The sequence below is a fragment of the Pteropus medius genome, unplaced genomic scaffold (assembly GCF_902729225.1).
Source record: "Pteropus medius unplaced genomic scaffold, Ma_sr-lr_union100, whole genome shotgun sequence".
Taxonomy (NCBI): domain Eukaryota; kingdom Metazoa; phylum Chordata; class Mammalia; order Chiroptera; family Pteropodidae; genus Pteropus; species Pteropus medius.
The window spans coordinates 1,080,580-1,100,216 of record NW_024354875.1 but is presented as its reverse complement, the minus strand read 5'-3'; the positions used below and the strand labels follow the sequence as shown (position 1 = coordinate 1,100,216).

Sequence of the window (19,637 nt, the reverse complement as noted above, 5' to 3'; positions counted from 1 at the left end):
CTGGAAAGTTTCCAAAGAATGAAATGGAAAATATAGACTTGAAAACATAATAACTGAAATTAGAAGCTTAATGGATGACTTCAACAGAAGATTATATAAAGCTGAAGAGAGAATTAGTGACGTAGAAGAATTACCGAAGTGATTGAGGGAGACCCAGAAACACTGAGAAGGTCAGTGTGTAATTTGAGTCCCAGACAAAGAGTTGAGAGAGATTGAGGTAGAAGTGATGTTGGAAGAGATTGGCTGGAAACTTCCCATAGCTGATGAAGGTTCTCAAGCAACAGATTCAAGAAACCTTACTCACACCAAGCAGGGTGAAAAGAAATCCGTACCTTGCTATCTTATAGTAAACCTGTAAAATACCAAAGATGAAGAGAAAAATTCCAAAGTCTGCCGGAAGTGGGGAGAGAGAATAGTATACTTTCAAAGAATCAGCAATTAGACCAAAAATCAAATACGGAAACAATGGAGGCCCAAAGACAATGGAACAATAGCTCCAAATTACTGAGAGAAAATAACTGATACTCTAGAATTCTAAACCCTGCACAAATATCCTATAAGAATAAAGATGAAATACAAACTTTTCAGACTTGACAGTTTCTCAGTTGTACTAGCCACTCTTTAAGATACTCAAAAGACAGGTGGTAGGTGGCTACTATATTGGATAACACAGATAATTGAAAATTTTCATCATGTCAGAAAGGACAGCTATAGGTATTAAGAAAATCAGGAGAGAAACCTATTTGATTTGATTAACCAATGTCACCCCAATAATTTCAATAAAAAAAAAATCAAGAGGATATTTTGAACAACATTCTGCCCCCCCTCAAAAAGGGAAACTTTACATGAAATTGACAGATCCCCAGAAAAATACAAATTAACAAAGCTGACCCAAGAAGAAATTTAAAAATCCAAACTATGTTTAAAAAGTAATTTTTTCATGTGATGTCTTTGTCTGCCTTTGGTATCAGGGAATACTATCTTCATAGAATAAGTGGGGGATGTTTCCTCTATTTTTTGGAAAAATTTGTAAAGGATTAGTATTATTTTTTTCTTTTAATGCGTGGTAGAATTCATCAGTGAAGCTACCTGGACTTTTCTTTATTGGAGCATTTTAAATTACTAATTTAATTTAATTTAAAATTTTCTATTCTTCTTAAGTCAACTCTAGTAATTTGTGTCTTTCTAGGGATTTGTCCATTTCATCTAAGTTGTCTAGTGACCTAAAGCTGTTCATTGTATTCCCTTGTAGTCCTTTTCATTTCTGTAGGTGAGTAGAGATGTCCCCCCTTTCGTTCCTGTTCTGTGGTCACCCTGTGGAGGTGGAATGGGCCACTTCCCAATTAGTAGGATGTTTATGCTGATTGCACTCCATACACTAAGAAAATTTGAGAGAGAATTTATTACTCACCCAAGAGACTCTTGGGGAGATAAGGTGGGTACAAGCCAGTCTGGCCTGGCTTGAGCCAAGACAAAGGAGTAGGTTAGGCCTTTATGATGGCTAGGAGACTGGAGAGAAGTTCCCATGTGCAGGTGGGGGATTTGCAAAATTCAAGTTTCCCGTTAGGGCCAAAGTGGGGACACAGTGGATTTTTGTTGTCAACCTGTCCAGATAGCTCAAAGGGGCAGGGGGAGATGAGGCTTAAAGTAAGTCAGTGGTCAAATGTCTAAAATTGGAGCCAGACTCTTTATTACAAGTTCTGGATTTGGATTTTTAAAAAATTCTTAATTTTCATTTCTTTTTCCTTTTCTTCAGATTGGATGATATTGATTGATTTTTTCCCAGGTTTATTGATTCTTTCTTCTGCTGTCTTTCTTCTGCTGTGTCAAATTTGATGACCAGCCCCTCTAGTAAATTTTTCATTTTAGTTATTCTACCTTTCACCTTGAATTTCTGTTTGTTTCTTTAGGTTCATAAATTTCATCTGCTTTTTCTACTCATCAGGGCCAAGACTAGGGCAAGGCAAGTGAGACGCCGAGGGTACAAACGTTTATGGAGACACTCACTCTTGGAGTCCTCCACGTGTGGGGCTGGCATTCGTATGACTTCGCTTTTGTAAATTTTATGTCCTAGGTACCTGGCTTGCCTCACCCTAATTCTGGCCCTGCTACTTACATTTCTCATTAGTATACATTCGTTGTAACCTGGTTTCTGTCCCAAATAGGCTTCATTTATTTAAATTTTGTGATTGCCTGCTTTGCACTATGCATTGTGCTGGTCTGGAGAATATAAAGGGTCTCAAGACACCACTTCTTTCACCCAGATGTTTGCTTTCTTCAAGTCTAGTGCCTTTCCCCCTTTCCTCCTCATTCCCGCTTGTTGTACCGTGTGACACTCTTACTGCCCTGTTCATGCTACTCTCAGCCCAGCTCTTCAGAACGTACAGCAGTTTCTGTGGTAAAACAGCCTTTCTGGCAGCCAGCGGGCAGTCGGGCCATATACCAGTGCCCTCGTTCTGGAAGCTGGCGAGGATTAGAAATCGACCGGTACTTTCATTGTGTCAGGGTAGGAGTGCCCAGGATTTGTCCAGGGTTAATGGGCCTGTACAACTATGTCACTAGAAGAGAAGGTTGCCTGTTTACTCATCTTCTGCTTAGCATCTTATATACTTGGGATCTTTCCATCTTCCACTGTTTTGATACCCCAAGGCAAGCTTTGACTTCCTGCCCAGCCATCTGGCTTATTTTTGCCAAAACTGTTTCCTGGGTCCTATGTTCTTTTCCCATTCTTTGCTGAGTTGTTTTTGGTATGGTTTCCCTGAGTGACCCTGCTTTGTTGGTGTTCTCACTGCTTGTTCATGAAAAAAAACTCATTCAGTCATTTAAGGGGTGATTATCGAGTACCTAGATACCGTGGGAACCAGTGGGGTTGTAATGATGAACCCAACAGAACTTTGCTTGTCTTCCTGAGCTAGAGAGACAGGTGTCAATCATACCAATTGGAATACGACTCTGATATTTGCCGTGAAGGAAAGTTACAGATGCAGCCGACCTAGGGACGCTAGAGTCAAGATCCCTGTACCTCCATCTCACTTAACTGGCAGTAACTCCCCTTAATTTCGAACTCTTGCCAACATCAGGACTTGATATGAAGTACCCCTTTTTCAAATATGACTCTTGTTGCAGATTGGCTTTCTCTTGCTTGCAGTTTTCCCCCAAACCTTGCTCCACCCAAGGCTGCCATTATTTGTATTCTTACTCAGTAGCGTGCAAACCGTGATCTTGAACCTGTCTTCCTTTGGAAGTTATTCCCCCCGGCCCCCCCTTTTTTTTTAACATTTGAGTCTGTTGGTTTTTTCTTACATCTTTATTAGCTTCTTTGTTATATTTTCTACTCCTTCCTCTTTGCATTTCTTCAAAGCTACCCTAACCCAGATTTTGTCCTAGGCCCTCTTCTGTATCGGCTTACCCTTTCTTGAAAATCTCGTCCATTCTAGAAAACTTTGGGTTACCATATTTATGCAAATGACTGGCTAATTTCTCTTAAATTATGCTCTAGTTTCCAAATATTTGGTTAGAGGTATAGGTAGAGGTACGTATTTCCACCTGGAGATATAGGTAGAGGTACTTATTGAGCTATAGGTAGAGAGATGTATTTCCATGTGTGGAAGTATATATAAAAGTGTGTATTTCCACGTAGAGGTACATAATACCCCAAGAAGAATTCATCATCTTCTCTAACTTAGTCATGTTATCATCTCCCAGTCTCCTCGCTGTCTTCCAGATATGCCTGGTTGCCAAATGGTGGCAGTCTGTCCTGTGTGATATCACGTTAAAGATCTCTGTTTCAGTGTCTGCGTGTATAACTCTAGCTCAGGCCTTCCTTTCCCCTCGTCTGTTTTAGTTCTTTCCTAAGGTGTGGCTGCCACTAGTCTTTCTCAACTGCAGATTACTCTGTACCCTGTTATTTTTTCCTGAAACACAACTCTGATTTGTTCTTCTGCTCATTCACGCTTCAGAAACTCCCTGCTGCCTTTGCAGCCCTGGGTCGGTTTTCTAGATCTTCCAGCTTGTTTTAATTTCCTTGCCACCGCCTCCCTTCGTATAGTCTGGCCTCTATCCAAATGGAATTAATGTTGCAAGAACCTGCCTGTTTTTCTGTTTGAGTCTCTCTCTCTTTTCTTTCTTTTGCCAGCAGTATGCTTTCCTAACATTCAGTTCTTCCTTAAAGTCTTTCCTGAAGCTCTCTGAGATTTCCTGACCTGGAGGTACCCTTTCTCTTCCATCTTGTGTACATTTACCAGCACTTAGAAAAAAAATTTAGTGGTATCACTTCCCAACTTGTATTAATTGTTAGTTCAACATGATTTTTATAAATCTAACGAACTTTTATATCCCTCATGGTGCCTAGTACAGAGCCTTGCAGAAGTGTTCGTTGGATTAATGAATGGATGGATGCATTTCTGAACTAGACCGTCAGGCAGGCTGGACGCCTGTACGTGCCTTTCCCGCCGGCGGCATTCACCTAAGACCATCTACTTCTCTCCCTTCTCGCAGCCTTTGGGCTTTGTCTCTGAATCCTCTCATGTATCACTAAGCGGCCTGTTACCGTTTGTCTCTGTTGCTTCTCTTCTCCTGAGTTAGCATTAGTTTCAATTTAAAGAAAAATTACATCATTTTGGTATTAGATGTGTGTGGGAAATTTAGAGGAAGTGGAAGCTAGTGTTCAGAATGACATCTTGATCCATTTTATGGGAAAGCAGAAAGGACTTTGGAAATGTGCGTGTATAGGCTTGAATCCTGGGCCGGTGGCCAGCAGAGAGTAGAAAGCCCAAGTTGCGACGACACGTTCAGTATCCAGGTGGAAGGCCAGGGGCCAGCTGCAGCGCCCGCGTTCCAGTCCGCCCATCCCGGCATCTGCCTCGTATTCTTTAGAAGCAGCTTCTCGAGCTGCTGGCCAGATGACTGGTTTGAAATGATGGCAGGTAAGAGTAGGGACATAGATGTCTAACTGCAGTATTTCCATTTTTTGAAACTAGTGACCCATCTGGGGTTCCCTGAATAGTTTTGGATATCAGATTGTGGCTATGAATTAGTTTTGATGATGAATTCTAAGGAACTGACTTCTTGTTTTTGTAGATGAATGTCATTTTGTCAAGGTTAAACTTAGTAAATGCCACATCTCTTGAGCCTTAGTTTAATACTTATTTAATTATAGCTGTCAGATTCTAGATCTTTATACCATTTTTCAAAAATGTGTTCCTTTCTGCTCTTATGCATTTCACAAACTGGACAGAACTGCAGAACTCCTTAATTTCCATGTCACTGCCGTGTTCGTGGAAGTTGTTAGTTGAAGTGGCCCAGACAAGCGGGCTGGTGATACTTGTGAAGGTGAAGGCCTTGAAAAGAAACTCAAGACAGATAGGTGCTAACTGCCCAGGAGGAAGTGACACTAAGACCACGGAAGGGTACCACACTGCCTTTGCCATCCAAGTACTGAGTTTCCGAGAGCACAGGGGGGGCTATAGATTAATTGCTTTTTAGTCACCCATCTCTCTTTGGCTTCAGCTCGTGACACCTGAGCTGCTCAAGGCAGGAAGAACTCAGAGCTGAGCAGTGGAGGCCCCCAGGATCGGGAGAGAAGAGGCGCCTTTGGAACCAGTGATGAGCCATCTTGACTGCAGGCTGAACCCGGGGACCCCCAGAGGTAACAAAGGGAAAATGGAGTCTACTCTGGCACCTGGAGGCCTGACATACAAATGGAGTGGAGGTGTGAGGCGGGTCTTAGGACTGAGCGGGGCTGTAATTTTTTTTGGTGACCTGTTAAATATTCTCCAGTGTTATTTATTCTAGAATTAAGTGTGGTTTCTTATCATCTTAATTTATTGTTATATTGAGCACAGCTATTTAATTTCCTCTAGAAAAGTGGCAATCTTTTAGTAATTCCTGTTTTTAAAAAGTTCATGTCTATAAAGCAAAGCATACTCAATCCATTATTCAGATTATGTTCCATGCATAGCGTGTTGCTGATTTAAAACTCAGGCCTCATCTGTGTACATTTTGTTCATGTTTTCCTTACCCATTCTTTCCTTTTTGTGACTGTTTGAAATCATTATGAGCGAGTTTCATTTTCCTGTTGATCTTTCTAAATTAAAAAAGAGGTAAAATATCTCCAGTTTAAAAAATATAGAGATGTTTGGTTGAGGGAAGACTTGACCGCTGCCTCGTGTTTCTAGGTGTGTCCTCTGTGGTTGGCCCACATGGTGTTGGTGCTTCGCCAGGTGACAAAAAGTCAAAGAACAAGTCCGTACGAGGGAAGAAAAAGAGCATATTTGAAACCTACATGTCCAAGGAGGATGTTTCGGAAGGTTTGAAGAGAGGAACACTTATCCAGGTGCTTAAATCATCCTAGAAGGCTCTTCCTTGAGTATGTGGGATTGGAAGTAATCTGTTTAGTCATTAAACCACTTATTTTTCTGCGCTGTGGTGTGCTTTGAGAGAAATGATGACTTAATGAGAACAGGGCTTCCCACTTTTAGGCCTGCAGTACGGTTAGAGGTAATAAGTGCCACAAAGCAGAGACAGACATAGCGCTCTGAGGTTTGGGAGGAGGGAGTGTTAATTCCAGCTAGGAGTGTCTAGGGATGTTTTATTGGAAGGGACACATTTGATCCAGGCCATGGATTGGTGCAATTTAAATAGGTAAAGATAAGAGAAAGAGCTTTGTAAAGGGAGGGACTGGTGTGAGCTACCAAGACAGAAGTGGGAAACAGGGTTTGGCCATAAGACACATTGATAGTTCAGTTTGCCTTGAGCATGTGGAAGCTGAGTGACAGAGAGTAAGGTTGAAAAGGAGACAGTAAACAGCAGTAGCGAATATTTGTTGAGTGCTTTATAGTTTACAAAACACTTTTGTAAGCGAGTGCAGTGCTTTGGCTCAGCAGATGTTTATCGAGCATCTGCTGTGTGCCAGGAACAGTTTAGGGTCGGAGCATGTGCATGGGGGTCGAGATGAAGGTGCAGGAGACCGCCCTTCAGCACTTGGAGCTCGCAGCCCAGTGCGGCGCAGGCAGCCATGTGGACTGATGATTGAGGGATAAAGGGTAAGTGCTCAGCTAAAGTGTGACCAGGGCACATGGGAAAACGATTGGGGGAAACTGGGAACCTGGGAGGTGACATCTGCAGTGGGTATTGAAGGCTGACAGGTTTGGACTTATTAGATGAGCGATATGTGTGTGGGACGATGGTATGGAGAGGAGCGGCACTAATGGAAATGTGAACTTGTGAAACCATGTGGAGTACGCAGCTTAGGTCTCCTTAGGCATGAAATGTGGGACAGGTAGTAGGCAATGAGATGCAGGGGGAGGCAGGGCCACAGATTCCCTGAATTAAGCACATTCTATAATTTCTCGATTAGTATAAAAATATTCCATGTGTTACCTGGCTCACTGAAAATGTTGACTGTGTTCCATTTTCTCTCATTCTGAGAGCCCAGCTTCTGTGTTTGTGCTTTTGGCCGACGATCTGGCCAATTAATAGATACTGTCATCTTCTCTTCCTTGTTATCACCGTTTTGTATTGAACCTGCAGTCAAGTGCAGATATGATTAATATAGACTCTCGAATGGAAAACTTTTTAATGAATGAGTTGATCTTTCTGACTTTAGAAGTACTATTGGCTTTTTCTTTTTGAAGCTTCCCTTAGATTTCTATGACAAAGCCTCTCTTAGAAGAGTTGGACATTTGACCAATCGTAACCCATTCATTTGCGGTTTACTGTTCAGCCCACGCACTGAACTTCATTTTACCTACAGTTTCTTGGCCCTCATCTCGTTCCATGCACGAGGACCCGGTGTGCGTTTCCCATTCTATCTCTCACATTCTCCTCCAGGTACGCTGTGCTCCATTCACCCTGACTTTCAGACTTTTCCTGTGAAAACTCTGCTCTTAAATTTCTCTGTGACTCTGTACATGCTGTTCCTGGTGCTTGGAATGCTGTCTCCCGCTGTCTTAATGTAATTATGCTTGACCTTTAAGTCCCTACGTAAATGTTACCCCCGTTGAGAAGCTTGACTTTAATTCTCCAAGGAGGATTGGCCATTGCCACTTTCCTGGAGCTGACTTCTTGGTTTACTGTTTATTCTAAACCTATTACCATCTTCTGACATTTATGTTTCTTCACACAGACTGTTCACTTCCTTGTGGGCAGGGTCATATCTTAGTCCCACAGATTAGCCCAGTGCCTGTCATTTGATTGATGCTCAATAAGTTTATATCGAATAAATATTTACTGACTAAATAAAGGGTCAAGGTACTGTCTTTGATAAAGAGTGAGGGGAACCTCGGGTGTTACAACTTGGAAGAAAACTTGCCTTTAGTTTTGGTTCTAGCATTTACATAGATGGGGTGAGGGAGATAGTCTGCAGTGGTATTAGTTTTTGCTCCCTCCTATCAATTTTTGCTTTTGAAGCAAGTCTTTGCTGATATTTAAATAAAAATAAAGAGCTGATCAATATAACAAGTCTCATTCCCAGTTCTTAAGTGATCCCTCCTGGCCTGTGACATCAGGAGACTCTGCAGCCAGAGCCTCCCTCCGCAGATGAGAGCAGTTCTTTGCAGATGGAGAGAGGGATGGGTTCCAGATATGAGGTCGCTGTGTGAAATATCCAACCCTGTAAATAAGATTTTCATAGACAGAGAAACAGAGTCCATCTGCTTTCTGATGTAAACTTTATGTGAGCAGGCTTTGATGGGTAAGGTAAAAAGCTAGACAAAAAAGATATTTGAATGCCGCTGGAGAAAATTAAACTTATTAGATAGACTTACAAGCATTTGTTAACTTTCGTATTTAGGCTCAAGTATATTATGACATCATTTCCTTCTCTCCATCCAGAGAAGCTTTTATTGAGAGATATTAAAGAGTTTTTAAAAATAGGAATAGAATAATATTATTTGTTTTTAATAGTTTGACCAATAATTTGACATTTTATTGGTGTTTTACCCTAAATGGAGAAGAGGAGTCCATACTGACCAAAGAAATCTCTTTCCTGAGTTTCAACTGACTGGTAATAACCCTTGATCATGTACATGTAGTTTGAAATTTTTTTTGTAAAGAAGTTCTCACATTAAAGAACATATGTCCTTTCTCTCTCTATAGATACAATATCAGGAGATTGTTATAGGAGATGTTGAGAGAAATGAGAGTATGGGATAGACAGTGTTGGAAGGGGCTCAGGCTTGTGGTGATGACCAAAGTGACATGGGTAGGAAGATGGTAGAATTGCTTGGTTTCACAATCCCAGATGATGCTTTGTCTAAAGGTGGTTCAGGCCGAGTCTGCAGAGCTGCCTGAGGCATCATGTAGGAGTTCCCTCTAGAATAGCATATTGGTGTAAAGTTGCTATTGAACCTTGAAAGAAATTCTAGTTTGGGAAGGTGGGGCAGGGTGACCTTCACCTTTCTTAAGAGTGAAATCAGCTGGAGAACACTTGGGTGTGAATTAAAGAGAAGAAGAGAGGTGACCCGACAGTGGACTGCCCAGTCATTTAGAAGGAACAGATGACATTAATGCTAAGCGGGGTGAGAGAACTTCAGCTCTGCAGAAATTAATTAGCTCGACAAATACTTCCTGACTGCCTGTTAAGTAGCAAGTATATAACGGAGAGGCAATTCACTGGGGGAGATAGGCAAACACAACTAAACAAATAAAGAGGAAATTACAGCTCGTGAGGAGCGCTGTACTCACTTCTGAGGAGGTGGTCTCCGAGTCGGGGTCTGAACGGTGAGAATGAGCCAGCCTTATGGAGAATTAGAAAAAGAACGTTACAGGCGGAGAGATCGGCTAGTGGAGGAACAGCAATCAGAAGAAGGCTCGGCTCGGCGTCCTGGAGGACTGAGAAGGGAGCCTGCTGGACGTGGCGAGCAGAGGGGATTACGATATGGGAATAAGTCGGAGAGTCAGGTGGCCGCCATGTCACGTAGGGTCTCTGGGCTCTGCCGGAGATTTGGATATTTGTTTAAAGAGCGATGGGGAGTTGCTGAGGGGTACTAAGCAGGAGAAAGACATGATCTATTTTACGCTTTAAAAACATCTCTCTGGCAGTTGTAAGACAAATAGACTAGAGCGGAAGCAGGGAGAGCATGCAGAAGGCCATCAGAGTACACCCGGCGACAAAAGAGGCGTGAACAAGGGTGTTGGTGGAGAGCAGCGGCGGAGCCAGAACTGGCCTGCCACGTGGCTGGGTGAAGCACGGAAGCCGAGGCGAAGGGAGGGATGAAGGGTGACTCCTAAGCGTTGGGGTCGAGCAGCAGGATGGGTGACGCTGCCATTGACCAGGGTGGGAGGCTGAGGTTGGAGTGTGTATGGTTTTTGGGGGGAAGGGAGCAGGTGGCACACGCGAGTGAAGAGGCCCTGGTGTTGACTGTGGCAAACAGAGGGCCAGTCTGCAGTTGTGTGGAGCAAGGACCCAGCAACCAGACCGCGTGAGCTTGACTGGTGTGAGAGCGGGCCCTGCTCGGGGCCTCAGGGTTCTCGTCTGTAAAGAGGAGGATATCAGTACCCACCTTGTAGAGTCGTTTTGAGGGTTAAATTCGTTAAGTAGATATGGAACAGTGTGCGACACTTACTGGTGTCAGTGTTATTTGCTATAAGAGAAGCATCTGTTATCCAACTCAGGTGGTTGCTGCCATGTGGGGTTAACTGATGTTTCAAGAAAATCTGGAAATACATATTTATGTGTGAAATTCCTCAGTTTTCAGCATTCTCAAACATCCTGTAAGCCAAGTAAAACATGTTTGTGATTGCCAAGTTAGGCGAAGTAGCCCAGTTGTGTGGTATTTTTCTACAGAGATACATTCAGCTCCTTGGGGTGCAGGCGTGGAGAGTGCATATAGTCGGGGTCAACTGAGAGTGAAATTTTGCTAGTTGCACGTAAGAGCAAGAGTGGACCCAAGTCTCAGGGTTGGCAGGGGCAGGAGGTGCTGGGTCACGGCAACTAGGTGGCCACGGAAGGGAGTGAATACAGTGAGAGGATGATGAGCGGTAAAAATGTGATCAGATCCGTGGTTGGAGGTCTTAGTGAAGATGAAGACTTGCTGAAGTGAGCTGGAAGGCAAGGAGCGGAAAGTAATACTTGATTTCTTCTTTTTGGTGGTGGGATAATTAGCAATGATGACAAGATGCAGGCTGTGAACATGGGAGAGAGCGGCTAGGGTTGGGTGGAGGAAGAGGTGGCTGGAGTGACTGGCTAGGGTTGCCTGGTCAGCCATATGGATGTGAAGTCCTAGTAAGTGTTTATAGGAACGGGGTTGGAGAGGAAGCCAGTGAGCTGCTAGACAAAGCATTAGTGAATCAGGGAGGATAGATCAGAAGCTTTGAAGATGACGGCACCCAGGAGGTATAGCAGGAGCCCATGGCATGAATTTCAAAGGATCTGGGGAGTTTGAAAGAGAATGGAGGAAACAAAATGTTAAAACTAAAATGGAAACGGGGGAAACATTCTTCTTCTGGTCTCTGAGAGACATAGACTAGAAGAGAGAAAACAGGTTCTCTTTGAGAATATTTCATGGGAAGTGGTCACATCAGGGGATAGCCAGGTTTCAGTTAAGACAGGGAGGCACAGGAGCACTCAGAGAAGAGATGGAGCATGCAGGAGCCTTGCTGATCCAGTTCCAGACCTAGGAAAGGGATGAGGAAGAAGGTGAGAGATGAGGGGTTGGGGCAGATTAGGTGATGGTCATAAAAATATGGCAGTGGAAGTCCTGGACTTCTTTAGGTGAATAAGACGGAACGTCTGCTAGAAGCCCCTTTTAGTTAAAAGAGCATTTCTCGACATGTGTTACCGACAGCTTCTTCCATCAGGCTGTGAGGGTGACAGTCTGCTAAGGGTCTCTGTTCTTTTTTAGTGTGATCTACACTCTCAAAGGGACTTCTGTTCCTGAGGTCCAGTTCTTAAAGAGTATGCGCCAGTCAGATTGCAGTGTTTTTCTTGAACAAGGCTTCTGTCCAACAAGAAACAGCTGTCTTACAAGGGAAATTGCTGTGACAGTTTCCTGAAGAGGGGCTGGCCTCAGGGAGCTTTGCCAGCCTTTGCTTCCAGCCCCTCTCTCTCTGCCCCAAGCAGAGCTGCAGCCTGGTGGGAGAAGAGAATTTGCCCTCTTAATCACTCTTGCTTACACAGTGTCTCGCACCTGTATTTCCCTTCTGATTTACCTGCATAGGTTGCTCCTCCATCAAGGAGCAGGTCAGACACTGTCTCCGGAGCTTCTCCTAGTGCCTCCAGCTGAAAACCAGCCGTGCCCTCACTTACGGCATTCGTGATTTACTTTATAAACAAGAGCCGAGCTTGGTCACCATTCTCTCTCCCACATTGTCTGTCACAGGGTCTTGAAAGTAGAATGCAGTCGATAACTATTGAATTAAGGACTGAACAAGCATTTGTGGTAGTTCCTTGGGATGTTAACGGTAGTATAAACCGTTGCATGGAAATTTGTCATTTAAACTTGGGGCACCGGTGAAAGAAAGAATTACTTTCTGCTTTATTTTAATGCCCTCACTTATTTTGTTAATTATGTATCTTTGAGTCTTTCAACATTTTAGGGGGGAAATGTTATTTAAAACACTTTCTCAAGACACTCTTTGAGTCTGGCTGTTAGGAAAATAACTGCCTCGATCCATGTGTTCCTGTGGCCTTCAAATGCAGCTGGAAGCGGGCCGGGTTACGGCTTCCTGCACGAGCCTAAAATACTGAACTGCATTGAGGACGGCCCCCACCTGCACCCCTGTGCATAAATAGAAGCAGACCCTGATTTGGTGCTGGAATAACATGAAGTTGAAGGCAGACTGGGTGGCCTGGCTGTTGGAGCCAGAATTCCCATTTACATTAAGAGCGGTTCTGGACCATTTTGAATTATTGACACATTCAGCTCTGCAGAGGGGCCGGAGTAAAAAATATGCATCCAGTCCCTCGAGGCTCAGTATCTAGGTTGGAAATCGACCTGCATCACTTAGAAAGTTGTCACAGAAACAAGCACGGTGGGAAGGTCTTAGAGAATTAAAAAGGCCATTATGTGCTGAGGCGTGATCCCCTGATCGCCTTGTTCTCAGAGTGAAGGTTAAATTTGAAGACAGCTCGCCGGGGCACACGGAATCCCGGCTGTTGCCACTTTTCCACTCCGGGCTCTGTTGCTTCTCACCTCTGCCTGTTCACAGCCAGGTGCCAGTGTGAGCTTTCGGGTTTTGGTGGAACGCTGTGTTACAGGTATCAGTGTAAATCATGGTTCATGCGTTTCATGAATAGTTCTCATCTAATTGGTTTCCTAAATTGAACTGTTTAATTACTTGAAAAACGTTTTTATTGGAGAATAACATAAGCATGGAAAAATCATAAGTGTATATAACTAAATTTTCATAGATTGCATTTTTTATTTTTAGGGCGTATTGAGAATTAATCCTAAGAAGTTTCACGAAGCCTTCATTCCTTCCCCGGTAAGTTTAGTAACTTTATAATAAACTTAATGTCACATTTAATTTTTTAGATGTGCTCTGAAACTGAAATCATATATTCTAACTAAAAAGCAGAGTAGTAAAACAAAATTGAGGATAGGCAAAAATGTGTTTCACATTTAAATAAACAAAATTTGCTTTTGGTTAACAACCCTTTCCGCCAGTCTTAAAATCACACTTCGGATGAAAGGGATGGCCCTCGTTACTGGGCTGCAGGGAGCAGCCGGACCCAGGTAGACACCCACCGGTCCGTGTCACTGAATGCCCTTGATTTATTGCTTAAAAGGATTTATGGGTTTTCCACCAGTTTCAGTTTATCTTTCCTAAACAAATATGCTATCTACTTTCGATCTATTGCATGGGCTAATCTGCAAATTTGTCCAAAAATGCTTTTTTTTTGGTCAGAGTTTCTCACTTTACTTTTTTGCAAGTGATAGGACTTGGTAGGTAACAAGGCTCTTTGTCGCTGCGTCTTTCTACCCTTCCTGATGTTCATGACTCATTTTAACGGGTTCTCCCTCTGCGAAGGGAGGTTCACTCTGACATATAGTAAATGGCAGGTCACTGAATAAGGTGAGATTGTGCAAAGCCGCAAGAGCAATGTTCTAAGATTCCTGATCCAACTTTTCCAGGACGCCATAAATAGGGTAGCCATAGAATTACAGATTTTCAAGGTGGAAGGTAGACCATAGGGATGAACTTTTGCTTGTAGATGAGGAAGTGGAGTACATATATTTCAGTTAACGTATTTCATTATGTTAAATGACAGGTTTAGTGAGAATACAAATTGAGTCATGTACTTCATAGGTATTACTGTTGTTACGATAACCTTCAGACCTATTCTCAAGATCAGTTTAGTCGTTTTTTCCCGTGCCCTCCAGAAGCCAAGGAGTCACATTTGTATCTTAAGTTCAGGTCTTACCCATTGGGTTAGATAAAAAGTATTCCTGACAAGTCACATTGTTCCCCTGAGTCATATTCCATTCCTGTGACAGAACATGGTACCTGTGTTCACCTTGGGACTTGGACTGTAGAATTGAGGGTCGGCTCTGGGGTAGTAACTTAGCTGCGGGAGCAGTTCCGTCATACAGTAGAAACACAATTTATATAGGCGTTAGGTTCCAGAGTTTGCTCATAAGATGAAAAGCACATTCAGTAATCATAAAAATTAAGCATGAAAATCTCTCAGAACTATGCTGTGTTAGAGACAGATAAACCACCTCTCAAGAAGTCCAGCATATTCAGTGTTCTCTCCACATTAAAAAGAATGACTGTTTCGTAATTGGCGGACCAGTTGAGGGTGCTCAGTTATATTCTGGGCCCCTAATGTGGGCAACATGGGTTTTTAGACATGAGACACACACCCAGTGCAGCAGGGTGTGCGGCCAGAGAGGCGCCTGGGCACCCAGCAGGTTTCCCGTCTCCCGGCTCCTGCTCACACCGAGGTTTGCTCTCACTGACGGGTGTGATGAGGGAACGACACAGCATCTGGAAAATTCTGCTGCTTGCTTTCTCTTCCCTGAGTACACAGTATTGAATTTCCCCAAGCTAGATCCCTGTTAGGCTGGCTCCTGACAAGTGTGGGGCCTAGGTCAAAAGTACAAACGGAGGCACACATACCTTCTATTAAATATCAAGAAGTTATAAATCACACTAGCAAACTGTTAAGTAAAATATATTCATGACAAATAAAATATATTCCTTGCCAAACATACCTCCATGTACTTGGGTTCAAATGTAGAATTCTCAGACTCCTTGGAGCCCTGTGCTGAAATGGGCTGCATAGAGAGGGTCTGCCCCTGGCCTGTCCTTCTTCCCTTCCCAGTTCTGGCTCCTGTGCCCTGTTTGCTGCCTACCCCCATTCGGCGAGGGCCCCTGCATGCACCTATGTGGGCATCTTATCTCGCATGTCCAAACTCTGTGGAAGTACCCACCCCTTAGCCACCTGTCAAATCCATGGGGTGCCACCTGTGATGTGGTCAGTCTTTGGGAAGGCAGACTTGGAGAAGATGCCTGTTTTTGTCCTGGAAGTGGGTTTGGGCCTGAGTATAAATGGGGATACACAGCCTTTAGGCCCTGAGAACTCCTTACATGAAGACGAGGGGTGTGGCTGGAGGAGGGCCAGAGCAGAGGTCTGTTAAAGTGTGGGGCCTAGTTAGGTTCCTATAATTGAAATTTATGCGATTTAAATTTGCAGTTTGTGTCACCACTGTTTAATCTGGTTTGTTAAAGGAGGTTAAGTGGCAGGAGCCATTGATGTTTCAAAAGCTCAAATTGTTCTACTTGAACTTGTGTTCCTGGCATGTCTTATTTAGAAATTTTCAGGCAGTTGTGATTTTAGGATTGGTTTAGTTCTATGCCTCTTTTATACTCCTATCTGGCCACTGATGGAGTAGTCATATTGTCACAGAGGGAGAAAAAGTGCTAAATGAGTCATCTCTAATTAAGAGCAGACTGTAAAAGCTCCGTCAAGGCCTGTTTGTGAATGATTGTAGATTCTCTAGTTTTGGACACTAGAATAATCTTGCATTCTAGGTTTTTTTTTGTCTTGTTAGTTTTAGGTTTGAGAAGCATTACAGAAAGCCATTGAAGAGGAAGATAGCAGAGACAGTAAGTTACATGTAGATAAATCCCACCGCTGGTCTGGATTTCTGAGTACACATAGGTTATGTCTGTGTCAGTAGTGAACTTGTAGGTACTGCAGAAATGCTCACAGGTAGCCAGGGGAGAGGATGTCAGAACCCGGGCCTGCGTGCCATCATCCCCTGCTTTAGCAAGAGAATAAAGACAAGAAATGATAGTAAAGAAGATGTAGCCTCTGCTCTGACAATGAAAGCTAGAAAAGTTTCCTTATTTGTGAAATGAGGGGGTAGATTACATATTGTCTAATGTTCCTCCCAACTTTAAAATTTTAAAGGTTTATGGAGAGACAAAAATAGACAGATTTGTTGAAATTATGTAGTTTTATTCTTACTGACTCCAAAAAAGGTTATGAAATGTCATTTGCTGTGTTAAAATATCTACTTAATCAGTAGGCTAGGAATAGTGAATTGATCATCAGGTATTAAAAGTACTTTGTTTTGGGGGAAATTGACTTAGATTTATTATAGTTTATACTAATAGAAAGTTGATTTTCATTTTCTTACGACAAACTCAAAATACATGGGATAAGTCACTTTTATGTGTACCTGCCAGTCTATTCTCCTGGGGTTCTCAATAAAAGTAAGGTATAGAGTTAGAATAAAACCACGTGACTTTCAAGCAAACCAAAATAATTTGATATTATTAAGACACGTTTTTATCCTCTTTGGGGGATAAGATAAAGAGAAATAGACCCAATATAAAAACCTGGCTTTTTACAAAAAGCCTAGTTTCCATTCTGAATTACGTTGGTGCAAGGAGTTCTGTAACTTTTTCATGCATCTTGTCATGGGAGGCACTCTTTGTACGTCTGCGGAATTTATTTCAGGTCCAAAAGGAGCTATTCCATCAATGGAAGATGCTCTGACCATTATGGCATACCTGGGTCATGCTCCCACCTCCATATCTAACTACGTATTTGGTGAGAGTACCCCCAGATCCCCGTTTATTTCCTCTAGGGTTGTTCATTATCCTCCCCGCCCCGCCCCCCCGACTCTTTCTGATGGGTAAAAGCAAGTCTTCTGGCATTCTAATAAAGGGCTGAAGCATTTGGCTTTAAAAAGTAGTTAAGAGCAGTGGTCTCCAACCTTTTTTGGCACCAGAGACCGGTGCTCCTATGAGAATCTAACGCCTGACGATCTGAGGTGGAGCTGAGGCAATGATGCTAGCGCTGGGGAGCGGCTGCAAATACAGACGAAGCTTCACTCACTGGCCTGCAGCTCACCTGCCGCTCATCTCCTGCTGTGCACCCCAGTTCCTAACAAGCCACTGACCAGGTGGCTTGAGGGTTGGGGACCCCTGGTTGTGAGGCTGACTCAGACTTTTAATATGGAAGTGTTCCCAAGTTTAATATTTTTAAAATAAGAGATTCTGCCATAGATACAGGCTTCTGACTGAATCAAATTAAGAGCTGAGTAATGCTGCAATTACTATAAATTTGTGTGTTGTCTTAGGTTCAGCTCAGCCCTACTTTTCTTGTTTTTTTGGAATAGAAACATGACTGTACCAGCATCTTATCTCAAATCTCTGAGCTGTCTGTCTAAGGGTGGTGTAGCTGCTTATGAAAGGGACGTCTCATTGCATATGTTTTGACACATAATAGTGGGGAGGACGGCCTCCATACAGACAGCTCTTTTCATTCTTAGGCAGTCGGAGAGCTTCCATTGCTTTACAAATCACAGAAGGCAGTGATTGATAATGTGGTGCCGCACTTCCGTTGTTCACCATTTACTGGTTGCCTCTTCCTTGTTTCTCTGAGGAGCTTGTCTTGAGGTCAGCTGCAGTCATTCCGTCTTTGTGGCTAGCACGGTAGCTGTTCCTCAGGGACTTGGGTGGGTCAGGTTTGGCAAAGTGTGCAGGCCACAGCTGCCAGCCCGTGGCTAGATTGGACCTTGAACAGAAAGACTGTTCTGAAAGATCTCTAATGGTTTGTGAGTGGAAAGTATAAAAATTGCTGAGTGTCTGAAATCCCATGGCGGGGGCGGGTGGCAAATAGGGTGCGGGGAGGTTGGTGATTTGGAATGCTAATTTTAACTTTAACTAAAATGTCATAGTAATCACCTGCAGTTTGAGTATTAAATCTATTCTATGTCATATGTGTATTAGAACATTTTGAGTTTCCAAGCCTGTTTACTATTATTACGTCCTTTAAGAAAAATTAACATTTTACTTCTCTTGTATCCTCTGGAAAGAGCATATAGTATAAACTTTTGGGAGGACAAAAAAGGATAAGAGTACATGTTTGCATGTTTGTTGATGAAACGTTTTGAAAATACTTAATTTTGTCATGAAACCTTATTTTCCTTAGCTGTCTTTTCCATTTAAGTGTTTTTGTAAAGTAATTTGGCTTAATGGGAAGATTCTGGCATTAATTTAAATTTAGCAATCAATACCTGAGGATTTCACTGTGTCTACACTGTGTAAAGTGGGTCGTTTGTAAGCATGTGATTAAGGATGAAGGGTCAGTGCCTTGTTGTGTTGTTCACAGTTGGGAATTCACCCTGCTTCTGAGTCGGAGAGAGAGGAGGAATGTGAGAATGCTTTATGGATCTCAATCCCCATCCCTGCCCTTTACTTCTTTGCCTTCTATGTGGGTCTCCATAAAGACAAGCACAGTGTGCGCTCTCTGCCGCTTTCCGGGGGTGGGCGTTGGCGGGGTGGGGGAGGAGTAGGATTTTGCTGGTTTCCTCGTAGAGAACCTGCTGCATTCTAGGGCTGGTTGCTGCTCATGCTCAGTTGGTTTTCTTGGGGGATTATATGTTGCAGTTCTTCAGTTTTCTTGCAAACTTTCAATATTTTACCCTTATCCTTATTTAAAAATATTTAGCTAGTGTAGAAAATATATAATCATGCTTTGTTATTTAAAACAAAAAAAGAGAACGTAAGAATAATTTACTCCTTTCTCATTTCAGTTATGGAAGCATGCAATCCTAGTTTTTTACTTTATGTGTTTTCGTTTGTTTGTAGTAGATCTTATATGGTGTTTTTTAATTTTTTTTTAAAGCATTCTGTTAACCTGCTCTGATGTGTTCATCATTTCTTTTAGTTCCAAAGAGACCGAGCTCCCTCTAGGTCCGCTTGTGGCTATGTACTGGTGTTTCTGTTCAGTCAGTGGACGGATTGTAGAGTCTACAGCTTTTAAACCAAGAAAGTAATTTTTGGTTCCAAGACTTAGTAAGCTGACTGTTTTCTTTCTTTCTCCATCCTAGGATGGTGATCGAGACATTTTTATTGACGGGGTTGTTGCTCGTAACAGAGCCTTGAATGGGGATCTGGTGGTTGTGAAGCTGCTTCCGGAAGAGCGGTGGCAGGTGAGTTAAACTCCGCCTTTTCTAATGACAGGCTTCTCGGGGCCTTCAGCATTTCATGGTGTACCAGGAAAGCTTCATAAGCTGAAGCAGCTGTGGACCCCCCGGGCCCTGTGGTCGCTTTAGACACAGGCTTCATAACACTTAGGACGCAGCATCGGGGAGCAGACATCGAATGGTTCGAGTTGCTCTCCTTGCTGTCCCCCTGTGATCTGTCCCCCCGTCACATGGCTTGCAAACTGACCT

General features: G+C 43.0%; 1 protein-coding gene across 7 annotated transcripts in view; it reads left to right on the top strand.

Moving 5' to 3' along the window:
• DIS3L2 (DIS3 like 3'-5' exoribonuclease 2) overlaps nt 1-19,637 on the top strand; it is a 272,704-nt gene that overhangs the window by 25,625 nt on the left and 227,442 nt on the right. For all 7 annotated transcript variants that reach the window (XM_039855704.1, XM_039855705.1, XM_039855706.1 and 4 more), the window contains exons 2-5: nt 5,509-5,647; nt 6,177-6,334; nt 13,372-13,425; nt 19,293-19,394. In XM_039855704.1, coding sequence (XP_039711638.1) covers nt 5,605-5,647; nt 6,177-6,334; nt 13,372-13,425; nt 19,293-19,394 — 357 coding nt within the window. In that variant the 5' untranslated portion in view covers nt 5,509-5,604. The remainder of the gene's footprint in view (nt 1-5,508; nt 5,648-6,176; nt 6,335-13,371; nt 13,426-19,292; nt 19,395-19,637) is intronic.